Source organism: Drosophila santomea, chromosome 3R (genome assembly GCF_016746245.2).
Source record: "Drosophila santomea strain STO CAGO 1482 chromosome 3R, Prin_Dsan_1.1, whole genome shotgun sequence".
NCBI lineage: Eukaryota > Metazoa > Arthropoda > Insecta > Diptera > Drosophilidae > Drosophila > Drosophila santomea.
The window spans coordinates 12,103,038-12,116,237 of NC_053019.2; the positions used below are offsets into that span (position 1 = coordinate 12,103,038).

The following is a 13,200-nucleotide window of genomic DNA, read 5'->3' on the forward strand; positions in this document are numbered from 1 at the left end:
ATGTATATGGAAGTCAACCTGAGTAAGTTGAAACGCCCATTAAGTTGACACCCCTGTAAAAATCGTTTACATCAGTTTCTGAAATAATTATTTATTCATTATTTACAATATTTATTTGTGCTATTAATGTAGGTGTATATATATCTTGTATACGTAGATGTACCACAACTGAAATGTATCTTTAAATATATTTGTTTTAAATTAATAAATACTTTCCCATTTTTCTGTTTTTCTTGTGCAGTTGAACGTCTTCTAGTTAAATGTTCATCGTAATTTTGATTAAAAGTTTACACTTAGATATGCAAATAGTACAATTGCACCCACACAATCTTTGAAGCATCATTCGATTTCAAATAAATTCACAATAAATTATTTGCAAGTCTCGTTATACAATAAGCTGAAATTTTGTGTGTCCGTGTTTGAAATAATCTCCAGCCCAGTGATTATTTGAAACACTCTTGTGATCCATTCTGTTTCCAAATCTGCTCTCCCGGTCCCCTGCGTCCATCTATTTTCGCATTTTCTAGTTTTGTAGCTCTAAGAGGAACTTCCATCGATATCATTCAAATCGCTCAACATCGCCTACTCGAAAAGTGCTGTGTGGATGAGGGGAGAAGAATAATCGAAATCCATAATTAATGGAGTATATAGGTGGGCTTCCCCGGTTGACGATCAATAAATAATAAATGTGTTTATTGAATACTTGAATCAGCGAGCAATAGCCAGTTTAGGTTTGTTATCTTTTTACCTATTGATTTTGGTTGAAAGAGCTCGAATTACCTGGCCGTTTGCCTCGCATTCCCAGGAATCCGTTGGGCGCCCGCTTCTCTCCCCAGAGGTAGAGCCATGGGTGAACCAGAGATTGCTCATGATCCTCCCCAATCCCAGTTCCGATGCCGTTTCCCTCCAGATCGCTCTTCTTGCCACGCACCCCCACAAACTTGCTGTTGAAGTCCGCGAAACGCTGCTGCTTTCCCCTTAAGTCATAGGACTTTTTAAAGAAAGTGTGCCAGAACTGGGGTCGATTAGAGCTTCACATAGAATGACTATATTACGCATCTCAGTGGTCTCTTTTATGTGTTATTCATCAAGAGAGACCACTGTACGTGCCACCAACTGCTTGGCAAGTCCACTTACATCGGAGAGAGCTGCCCGCTTGTAGTGCTGGTGGGAGACGTCCTTCTTGCCGCGCATCCCCACAAACGAGTTGACCGGCGCCCGCTTCTCGTGCAGCTCGGTGGCCTCGTCCGCATCCGCATCATCGTCGCCGGCCAACAGAGCGGGCCGCTTGCCTCGCATGCCCGTGAATCCAGTGGGCGCCCTCTTGCCCACCGCCGAGCCCAAGCGGTCGAAGTAGTCCTGCAGCAGGCTCTCCCGCAGCCGCTCCTCCTCCAGGCTCTGCAGCACCTCGGAGAGGCGGGTGTTGATCGGGATGAACTTCTTGCCGCGCATGCCCACAAAGGCAAGCGGTGCCTTCTTCAGTCGCCGCCCGTTCTCGGAGTAGCTGCTGTCCGCCTCCTCGTCGGCGTAATCCAGCGGATCGGGCCCCGAGTTACCCAGCCAGTTGCCCTCCGAGGTGTCGCGCTCCTCGTCCTTCTTGCCGCGCATCCCAATGAAGCTGGACGTGGGCGCCCGCTTCACCACCCTGCGCGTCTCATCGGCTCCCGGCGTCAGTGGGCTGCTGGAGACCTCCGTCTCCGTGTCCGCCGCACTCGACGGTGCCGTCAGCAGGAGCAGCAGCAGCAGCGCCACCGCTAGCAAACCGCTCAGAGGGCGCATTGGACGTGGCGAGCTTTTAGGCGGGCGTGAAATTGGATGCGCTGCTGGAAAAGCGGACTTGGGAAAAAATCTATGATTTACTCCGATGCACTTATTAATGAATTATGTTTATTTCAAATAAATATATAGATATTTTGGATAAATCTTAATTTGTAACTTGATTTTTAAATATAATCCTATATCTTAAAATAGCCTCTCATTTGCTTTATAAAAATGTGAATGAGTTTAGCTGCATATCTGTTTATAAATACTTAGTATTATATACTCACTTCGTATACAATTAAAATAATTACTAGAGGTATTAAAAAGAAAAGCCGTATGAAGAGCAACCCTTTAAAAATGTTTTCCATTTCATTTCCTGCTCTGTTTGTTTTGATTTTCCTTTTTTTTTTTGTTTTGCTTTTCGCATATACTTGCTTTAGTGCACTTAGACTCGCAAATTCCCCGCGGCGGCGTCTACTTGACCTTTTTGCATTCGTGTTCTGGGATTAGAGGCGGGTGTTCAGCAGGTTAAGGAGCTTGCGGGAAATAGAATGCTTTCCAGCACACATTCATGCAACATAGTATATAAAATAATAATAATACAAACTATGTAATGTAATAAAATTTTCAAGAGATAGGATAGATCGGTTTTATAACAGGGAAAAATATATTTAAATTCTATGCAAATGATAGATCGTAACCACTGCAATCCGCTATTTTATTCATATAAGTTTCAAAAGTGATTCAACTATATTGATGTCGACAGTGATTTTGCTTATAATAAACATAAGATTAGATAGAGTACCAATATTTATATGGATCGTATAACAATGCTATTTTAAAAACCTTTTTTCCTGCCTTTTTACAACTAGATTTTTTCGTAGTTTCGAGTGCAACATCCCAAGTGCGAGTATCTCTAACGAGTTGACGCCACGCATGATTATGCCACGCCTGGTAAAGTAAAATTGCCATGCAAATAAACCCCCGTCCTGATGGCTAAAACCCGTGGGGGAATGGGGGGAGAGGGGGAAATGGTGTCGCAGTGGCAGCTGCAACAGGAGCAATAGATGTAAAAACTGTGGCGATGTCTAACGATGCGATGCGCACAGGAAACAACAAACATGTAATTCAATTGATTGCCACCGGCGGCGACAACCGCAAACAAGCAAACATTGCAGCTTGGGGCTGAAAAGTGCAGAAGCAATTCAATTGAACTTAGCGAAATGCATTTGAATTCAATTGATGTCGAGTCTGCCACAATCAACAGGTTGTTAGGTACTTTGGACTCATCGCTGTTATGATTACGGCGCCTCTGTTTGCTTGAAGTTGGAATGGAGCCAAAGTGCTAAAAGGCCCTAAAGTTTGCTGTTTTTCTAAGGGTAAAAATGGAATAGTTGGGACTAGAGGAGAGGTCCTCAAATGTCAAAGCATCAGAACATGCCTCTTGTGCTTTAAACTAACGGTGGGCATAAGTGCCAGATTTCATTTTTAATTACATCCTGGGATCTTGAAAAAATAGTTGCTTACACATGAAAATCCTATCAAGTTAATTTCTATATGGAACGAACAAATTTAATTAATCAGGTTATAATTAAAATGTATTGCTGATATTATTCTCGATTTTTTTTCTATTAAAATTATTTTTGACTAACTGATACCCCGTAATTAGCCATCTCGTCCCACCGTGCACTGTGCCCAACTAATTCAAGCACAGTTTGCTGCTGCAAAATTAACAGTGTGCAAATGTGGCGAACTTCCGGTTTTCGGGCTACCTGGCCCGGCTCGTCAAGCCACGTCCTGGCAGGACACGAGGACATAGGGACGTGAGGACGCTAGGACATCGGGCTGACAGGCGGCAGTTGGACAATGGAGCAGCACCAGGAAAACTCAACTCCCACCGCCGCCTTAATGCGGATAAGCTGTTAACTTGGCCATGTCTGTTGTCTAATTGTCTATGTAGGACACTCTCTGTCCCAGAACGTGCGAGTGTGTGTGTGTGTGAGCCTCGGGGTGTGTGTGCATCCCAAAGGACACTTTAAACTGCCGACAGGCGTGCGAGATTAAAGACGTGCCAAGTCGTCCTACGTCTAGATTTACATTTCGGCCAACACAATGTGTGCTCGGCCTTTGCTTTGCGTGTGTGTGTGTTTATTTTTTTCGTGGGTGGGTAATATGGGCCCATTAGCCCAGTTGTAAAAAAGGACTACGCAATGTGACCCAACAACAGACGGACGCAATCAGAGAGGCCCAGCAGAAATGTATAAAATTAATAATAAAACAACATGGAAAACTCACTTTTCGGCCAATTGCCCGCGGCTGCATTTCCATGTCACCCTATTTTGCATGCGAAAAGGAGGCCAGAGTTCAGGCCAAAGCAAATACACACAGTTAATGCATAAAAAATGAGGCGTGACCATAATTTGAAATCGACTCCGTTTTTTCCTACTAGCAGCTGCAGCCCAATTCCGAATTTCCACCCGCATGCGTGTGGATTTTAAATAAATTTACATTAATTTTTTAGGAAAACGACTTGAACATGCTCCAGGGGCACGGAATATTAAACGCCACTCAATCGATGCATAAAGGGGCAGCATCAATATGGTAGGTTAAAAGTCGGGGATCATTTGATGCAAAGCCAATCCCAAAGGGTTTTAACATATGGGTTGTATCATAATAACACTTTTTTTATGACTTTAAGTCCTTTTAATGTATATTTATTTAGTCAGTTTATTTTTACTTAATATATTCCCAAATAAAAAGAATAAATATTTTGATAGACCCACATATGGCAAATTATTTTGAATCTGTATAATTATCTTCATGTAAATGGAGATCATGTGCAATGATTTTGTTCGTTCTTAAGAAAAGGCTTTGTTTTGTTTTGATTTCCTTAGTTATTCTGTGTGCTCCATTGTTCCACCAAATGTTGCCCAACAATGTTGCCGCTGACTGCAATTGCGCTGGCCTCATGTTGCCAGCCGCGTCTTCGTTCTGTTCTGCACTTAATCGCGGTTTCTGGTCACCGCACGATCAGTTTGAATTTGGATTTGAAGCGGAACAGTTGGCGCACTTTCCACCGAGTAATTGCACGCATCACGATCGCATTCTGTGTTTTTGTTTCGTCTGTGCTCTAATTCAACACATAAGTCAAATACTTCTTTCACTGGGTGAGCTGCAATCAGCGAGGTGAGTGTCACATGAATAATTGGAGATAGTTTGGCTGGCTTTATGTTTTCCAAGAAAAAAAACACCTGGATTCCTTTCGAAAGAAAAAAGGGGCGATCGACCACTTTCTCGTCTAATTGCCAGTAAAGTGAAGCGGCACACGCGGTGGGGATCCAGCTTGTAAAGTCGGTAACTGGCATGCAAAATAATCTATTTAGGTCAGATGCCTAAAATTTACTGGGCTTACGCACACGTTTGGTTTCCCGTTCTGATTTTCCCTTTGGGCTCAGCTGAATATATTCGAATTCGTAGTTTAGGTACCCATGTACGGGGAGTTTTTTGATGGATTGTATTTATTACAGGCTAATTCACAGATCATTTGGTTAGAGGGGAATTTTCCTTATCGGTTTAAGAGTCATTTAGTGATAAGAGTTAGGGAATCACAATCGAGTGTAAGCATTTATGTATTTTAAATATTCATATTAATTCAATTAAACTGTTTACTTCATGTCAATAAAGCATGTATGAAACTGGCTTTTCACAATTTAAGCTGCTGAATTCAGTATTTGTGTAAGGCAAACAGATAAGATTCCGTGAACTAATGGATTTTTATCGATTCGCTGTAGAACATTCTAAGTTCATTGGGGCAAACATTAAATCAAATAACCTCCTGCCAAAATTGGTCAATTATAGCACTTTAAAATGGCTAAATTAATCATAATATGAATTTATAAAGTCTTTCAACCGGAAAATATTTATAAACGGATGGCGGACAAGCCTCAGAGGACAATGAATCACAGAAATGATTTTTAATAAACGTAATGATGCCTTGAACAATATTCATAGTTCAGCGTAATCAAAATAATCCGCATCGAGAATTAAAAATAAAATAGAACACAAACACACGTAGCATACACTTGTCAAATCGCATAAAACGAAGAAAGTGAAGAGCAACAAATTGTGCCGATAAGAATGAATTCATAACAAAGTGTCCGAATACAGAAATAACAATCCATTATTATTGTGGAACAGCTGCTGTGGAAAAAAAAGTTTTATGTGAAACACTACTCTGCGCGAAGAAGCCAGATTAAATAATTGACTTAGGCTGAGCTTGCATTAATTAATGAGACCCAAAGGAAATGTGAAACAGCAGAGTGAAACCAGAAAGCGCTCAAGCCAAGAAGTTCAGGGGGGTAAATGGAATTGAGTAAATGGAATTAATTTCAAACAATTCATAAGCAAAACAAACAAAAGATTTTATCGTTTTGTTGTCACTAAGCAATTGAGCCGTGAACTTCAATTGAAACATTTCAGCTGAAACGAGACACGCTTTGCACTGCGATGAACTCAACTGCGCTGATTTAGATTGATTCACTAGGAAGCGGAACGGGTTGCGTCTTTAGACTATCCGGAAGATAAACGTTGGCTAGACTTAAAGAAATTCAATAATCTATCAAAAAATTCAAAATATGGGACATATATATAGATAAGATATACTATTAATAGTCAATCATTTTGCTGTGGACCTTTTTGTCACTTTCAATTACTGTTACGTTGGTCATATTTTTTTCACATTTCTTGCCCATTTTAATGATGTTACCCCTTACAAAAAATGCGAAAATTTGGCCAAAAATTATTTTAACAATGTCGGTCAAAAAGTGATATAGTTAGTATTGCTAATTAGGTGTAAAAATATATAATTATTTTCACTTTCTGGCCTTTTTAAGCTAAGTTATACAAAAAATACTAATCGCAAGTCTTAAAATTGGGACGAAAATCGATTTTTTGTTTTTTTGCGAATATTATTATCAGTATTTTGATTACAGCATTCGAAATATTGGTCCAAATATGGAATGTCATACCTCGCTGAGCTCGTAATTAAATTCCCAATCGAACTGTGTTCAAAAATGGAGTAAAAAAGTGTTATTCTTTTAGCTTTCAGACCATTTTTAGCCAAGTTATACCGAAAATACAAATCGTAAATATTGAAATTGGGACAAAAATCGATTTTCTGTTTTTTTGCGAATAATATTATCACAGCATGTCATATATTTTTGCCACTGCAAAACGCAACTGAAAAGGTTACTTTTTTGTACTAATAAAACTAGTTATTTTCTTTACTATAATAATAATTGCTATGCAATGTCTTGATTTCTAGAACCTTGATTGATTTAAAAATCCCTGTAATCCTTTAGAATGAAGCTTAGTGCGGTGGTCCTGGTGGGTCTACTTCCGCTGCTGGGAGCTGTTTCAGCGAATCGCAGTTTCGTAGTGGACTACGAGAACGATCAGTTCCTAAAGGATGGAGAACCATTCCGATTTATTGCCGGCTCCTTCCACTACTTCCGTGCTCATCCAGCCACCTGGCAGAGGCACCTGAGGACAATGAGAGCCGCGGGTCTGAATGCGGTGACAACGTGAGTCACTTCTAGGGTTTAAATAATTCGATACTTATGTTTCATTTAACTACAGATATGTGGAGTGGTCGTTGCACAATCCGCGGGATGGCGTTTATGCCTGGAGTGGCATTGCCGATCTGGAGCACTTCATACGCCTGGCCGTGGGCGAGGATCTGTTGGTCATCCTCCGTCCGGGTCCGTATATTTGTGCGGAGCGTGACATGGGCGGCTTTCCCTACTGGCTACTCAATAAGTATCCTGGCATTCAACTCCGAACAGCAGATGTCAGTAAGTATGGCTTCTACTTTTGTTTATGTTCTATGTTCTATATGTTCTACATATGTTTCACTGCTGAATTCCCCTTATGTCCCAGATTATCTTAGCGAAGTTCGCATTTGGTATACCCAACTTTTTGCCAAGGTGAACAAATATCTGTATGGCAATGGGGGGCCAATTATCATGGTTCAGGTGGAGAACGAGTATGGCTCCTTCTATGCCTGCGATCTCAACTATCGGAATTGGCTTCGCGATGAGACCGAGAGTCATGTCAAAGGTCATGCGGTGCTCTTCACCAACGATGGACCCAGTGTGCTGCGCTGTGGAAAAATCCAGGGCGTCCTAGCGACCATGGACTTTGGAGCCACGAACGATCTCAAGCCCATTTGGGCCAAGCTTAGAAGGTACCAGCCGAAGGGTCCGCTGGTCAATGCGGAATACTATCCCGGCTGGCTAACCCACTGGACGGAGCCGATGGCCAATGTCAGCACCCAGTCGATTACTTCCACTTTCATGTAAGTTTCACATTAGTTCTCAGCAATAATTACAAATACATGCAGTTGTTATCTAGAGAAATAATGAAATAATTATGATTTGTCTTCCAGAAACATGCTGGATCATGGTGCCAGCGTGAACTTCTACATGTTCTACGGCGGCACTAATTTCGGATTTACAGCTGGAGCCAATGAGATTGGACCCGGAAACTACATGGCGGACATCACCAGCTACGATTACGATGCACCCATGACGGAGGCAGGGGATCCCACTTCCAAATACCAGGCCCTGCGACGTATCACCGGCCGCTATCTCCCGCTGCCAACGCAACCCGTGCCCGGACCCGTTCCCAAGCGATCCTACGGAACTGTGCGTCTGACCAACTGCTGCAGTCTGCTTTCGCCGGAGGCGCGAACTCGTCTCTCCACTGGCTTTGTGCAGTCCGCCAAGCCGAAGAGCTTCGAGGCTTTGGGACAGTATTCCGGTCTGGTGCTCTACGAGACCTGGTTGCCCAGTTTCAAGCGGGATCCTAGCATCCTGAGCGTACCCGGCCTCGCGGATCGAGGTTACGTATATGTGGAGGGGGAGTTTGTGGGTATTTTGGCCAGGGAAACACCCGTATTCGAATTGCCCATTAGTGCGAGTGCCGGACGGAGACTGCAGATCATCGTTGAGAACCAGGGTCGCATCAACTACGGTCGTCAGCTGAACGACTTTAAGGGCATCCTGCGGGATGTGCGACTGGACAAGCAGGTGCTGAGCAACTGGAACATGACCCAATTCCCTCTCGAGTCTTACGACAGCCTGGAGCAGCTGATTTCCCAGTCGGATGAGGCAGTTCGTCAGGGCTTCCAGGAGCTGAAGAACCTGCGCACAATGCTGCGCACTGGTCCCGCCATCTACCACGGACAACTGGACATCCAGAAGAAGTCGGACCTGGCGGACACCTATCTGGACATGTCCGGCTGGGGCAAGGGCATTGTCTTTCTAAACGGCGAAAATCTCGGCAGGTACTGGCCACTGGTGGGACCTCAAGTCACCCTGTATGTTCCGGCGCCCGTGCTCAAGGTGGGCTCAAACCGACTGGTGGTGGTGGAGTACCAGCAGACACCCGCCTCACAGGAGCTGCACTTCCGGGACAACCCCATTCTGAACGCGAGAACCGTTTAGTCGTCGGCCCAAGGACCTGTGCGACTTGCATCCATCGCTGTAGCCATACATCATGCATCATCCGTTTATGTAGATCTAGATGTAAATTTATGCGGTTTAAGTTCTTTGCGAGACATTAAAGCAACTCCGAGACGGACGCGTCCTGTCTGCCTCGTTATCCCTTTTGTAAAAGACTCATTAAAGCTGTGCGATGGTGGGGATGGAGGTGGTGGAGTGACAGGCCTGCCATGTGTGACCTTTGTGCCTTGGCCAAATTAATCCCTAATGATTGAAATTGAAATCCAGAGAAATGCGCTGATGATGAGCCCGTAAGTCAAAGGCGAGTCGAAAAGTGAGTCGCGTCTTGGTTCGTTGATTTTTTAGGCTCCCAAAAGTTTTTTATGACAATCTCACTCCATTTGTTCCCGCTGGCATTTGGGTTTCTTAAGACATGTTATATTACTGCTGTTGATTTTGAAATGTGTACATGTTTTAGAGTTTTGTGATATTTCAGGATGGCATTTTCCAGTGAACTGCCCTTAACTATATTTTATTTACAGGAACTAAGACTGTTTGGATTCTTAAAATTGTTTATAGAAAGATGTTCACACATTTCGAAATTCTGTTGTTTAGTTACTCGCACTCTATATACTTTTCTCTATTAATATTTATGCTTAGTTAATGAGCTAATAGTTTCATCGCCCTTCAGTTTTCCCAAACTGTCCTCGAACTGTAATGAAATATTTACCCAAATTGTGTACCTGGCCTCGTTAACATTACACGGAGTGCTCCTGGCCCGGAGAATGACTCCCTACTTGACCATCTCTTGTTGCCGTAATGAGTGCGGCAGCTACAGTTCTTGGCCGGGTTAATTAGTCCTGGCTCACACACATTCCCGTGCACTGGCTTACACTTTAAAGGATCTTCCTTTTAGGCGCAGCTGCAGCTCAAGTATTTGTGTATTTTTTTGCTGGCTACACATGCTGTAATTGCCCTGTTCTCGTTGTCCAAGTTGACATAAAACAAGTTAAGACCCAGGGGCAGTTTTAAAGCGCCGCCTCATGTCACCCGTGGCCACCCAGTCCGTGCATAGTGGCTTTTTGGGAAAGTGCTTCCCAAATGGGATGGCATTGCGTGCTGCCACCGGATGTGTGCCATCGCCATCCCAATCCCAATCCCGGAATCTGGTGCCCTGCATTGATGTTGCTTTTTATTAGCTTTGGCCGCCGGCTGTCAATTGATGACGGCCATCCTCCATAAACAATGTTCCTGCTCCCGCTGGACCCAAATATGTAAAAACAAAACCAACTTGACTCCGAATTTCTGAGGAACCTGGTCCACTAGCTTCTTTTATCACGCAATTGTCAGAAGTTTCTTGTCCGCTAATAAGGCATTAATTATTACTGAGTTAACACATTTTATTTCTAAACACCCTATCCTTTAAAATCTGCAGTTTTAATGTGCTGAATTTGTCAGGATTACGTGAAAACGTCTCGTTTTCTTTTCCTTAAATTGGGTGGAAGCCACCCATGAAGTTTAATGGTGAGACTGGACAAATGTGCTGTCGTAAAAACTTGTTGATGATATTAAGCAGACCCCGGAGATCAAAAAGGAAATAAAATCTGATAACAGTGCTCAAACATTGCTCTTCACAATCCGAAGCATAACATTTTGAATGTGTTGTTTCACAGCCAATTTTTGACAAATGTATTATTATCCCAGGTGCTAATTGTCTTCAAGACATAATAATATAAATTGTATGTCCATTTATTTTAAAATGTATTATTATCCCAGGTGCTATTTGTCTTCAAGACATAATAATATAAATTGTATGTCCATTTATTTTGAAAGAAATGTTAATGATTACTTAAAATAAATTGTATATTTTAGAAAATAAATTCTCTACGATCGCACTAATTATCACTGTCGCTTACAAAGATTCTATCTATTTGGAAAATGATTTGGTTCAGAGGGAATCACTGCCCAAATTAATTGAGTAGATATCATATTAAATATTAAGCAGAAAGTGCACCAAGCCAATGAAATGTTAATGCAGAAGTTCACTTACAAATAGAGCCAATTCGCTTTGGAAATATCTTTCACTTTCAGTTCTATCTGACTGTTTGTTTCAATGCCAACTGCTCGCGTACCGAACGCGCCGAGAAGTATGCAACAACTGAGCGACAGATCGAAGCGACAACGGACCTTTATAAAAGCGGCAGAAGGCAGAAGGATAAGGCCGAAACAGGAAGCCCGACCGGCAGGACACGAAGTTCAGCGGGACACGAGCTGCCTCGGCTGGTGTGTGTGTGTGAGTGTGAGAGTGTGGGTGTGTGTGTGTGGGAGTGCTCGTGCATATCAACAATTGGTCGAATAGAATCTGAAGCGATACGAGGTGTGACTGCGTGTGTGAGTGCGCGAGTGTGCGAGTGTGGCGATGCGGTGTGTGTGCTCTTTTATGCGGCCGCCACTTGAGCGTGGAATAAAAAATTGCCTCCTCGCCGGAGCAATTGAATTGAACGGAAATTCTGTTTGCATATGTGAATAAAACATATGCAAAAAGTAGGCAAAATGCGAAAAAGGCAAAGCGCACAAAAGGAGCTGGAGATACGAGGAGCTAAATGAGAATGGAGCAACGGCATCCAAACTGGCCAAATGGGAAAGTTCCGCGTAGAAGGAAATATTAATTTCGATTTCAGTTGGTAACCGTATTCGGTGCTGTTTTTGGTTTATTTTAATATTTATGATTTACCTTACGCCTGCGAAATGGACAAATAAAAATTATGCACTTTGTTGATTTTTCCCCTGGCTGTTTGTCCAAAAAATTTGTAATTAAAATTATTCCCATGTGCCGCCTATAAAGCAAACAAAACAATGACCTTTTTAAACTATGTTGGGTGTTTAAAAAAAAATGTAAGCTGGTATTCAAAACCATTATTGGCTACAAACAAAATATGCAATGAAAATAGAGAACATTTTATGGAAAAGAGTTAAATTTAAAATAATGTTATAAGATCTTCATGAGCCTTTCAGGGAAACTCAACAAACATTGTTCTTGTTCTTATTATTATTAAGTTTGATATTGAACGTTAAGATGTACATATGTCTCATTTTGACTTATAAGCCGGATGATTGAGCATTTTGAAATAAATCAAATTTAAGGCGGCCAAGCAGATTCGTCTCAAATGCGTCACAAGCCGAGCCGGAAAAGTAGTTGCAGCCAGATTTCAACGGGTCGCGACCGTCAACAATGCACTTGAGCCGAGGTCGCGGCATTTAAGATAAGACAACACCCGGATCACCCGCATCACCCGCATCCCTCACACGCCACTCGGAAAGGCCAAGTGGATGCCACACACATCCGGGGGCCAGCTCGTTGCAACTTGAAGCCACTACAACGCCAGTTTGCCAGTTTTTTGGTCTAAAATTAAACGTGGAAGCACCGCCGCTTCCTGCTGGCATCTTATCTGCGCATCCTTCTTGCAGGACTGCCTTCCGCCTTTTCGCTCAATTGAGTCGTAAAAGTTACAGTGTACAGAGCCCGCTGAAAAATTTGCATATAAATTGCAACAGATTTCGGGGCAAAAAATAGCCAATTCCTCACCCCCAAACAATTAGAAGCATTTCCAACTAAACGAACTCGTTTTCGATGGTAAACACCCACTGCGACTCCAATTGTCCAATTGTCCCGGTGACGCAACAAATATTTACTCCAACCATTTGGTAAACATAATTAGCATTTAATTAAAATAAAATTGCCCATCGATAGACAAGCAATTTGTGATTGATTATCAAAATCAAATAAGGCCGCCGCCACCAAAGCCTTTTCGCTTGTGCAAATAGCCGTGCCATACATACAAACATACATATGTATATTGCCATTGGCAATTAACAATTGGGAACAGGACTGTAGCGGGTCGTTGTGGATCTGAGATAAGCACTCCATCACCGGAAC

At 42.6% G+C, this 13,200-nt stretch overlaps 2 protein-coding genes across 3 annotated transcripts; one reads left to right on the plus strand and one right to left on the minus strand.

The window, feature by feature from the left end:
• Positions 1 to 121: 121 nt before the first annotated feature.
• Positions 122 to 11,419, minus strand: LOC120452573 (tachykinins). 2 transcript variants are annotated; one of them, XM_039636856.1, is made up of 4 exons: positions 11,314 to 11,419; positions 1,138 to 1,836; positions 781 to 991; positions 122 to 596 (listed from the first exon to the last, which is right to left on the minus strand). In XM_039636856.1, exons 2-4 carry the CDS (start codon positions 1,777 to 1,779, stop codon positions 583 to 585), a joined length of 867 nt encoding a protein of 288 aa, XP_039492790.1. In that variant the 5' UTR covers positions 1,780 to 1,836; positions 11,314 to 11,419; the 3' UTR covers positions 122 to 582. The 2 variants fall into 2 exon arrangements, with proteins under 2 accessions (XP_039492790.1, XP_039492789.1); XM_039636855.1 differs by having other exon boundaries at positions 781 to 1,015.
• On the plus strand, positions 4,790 to 9,439 carry LOC120452572 (beta-galactosidase). Its single transcript, XM_039636854.1, has 5 exons — positions 4,790 to 4,947; positions 7,122 to 7,343; positions 7,399 to 7,613; positions 7,699 to 8,116; positions 8,207 to 9,439. Exons 2-5 carry the CDS (start codon positions 7,123 to 7,125, stop codon positions 9,264 to 9,266), a joined length of 1,914 nt encoding a protein of 637 aa, XP_039492788.1. The 5' UTR covers positions 4,790 to 4,947; position 7,122; the 3' UTR covers positions 9,267 to 9,439.
• Positions 11,420 to 13,200: the final 1,781 nt, after the last annotated feature.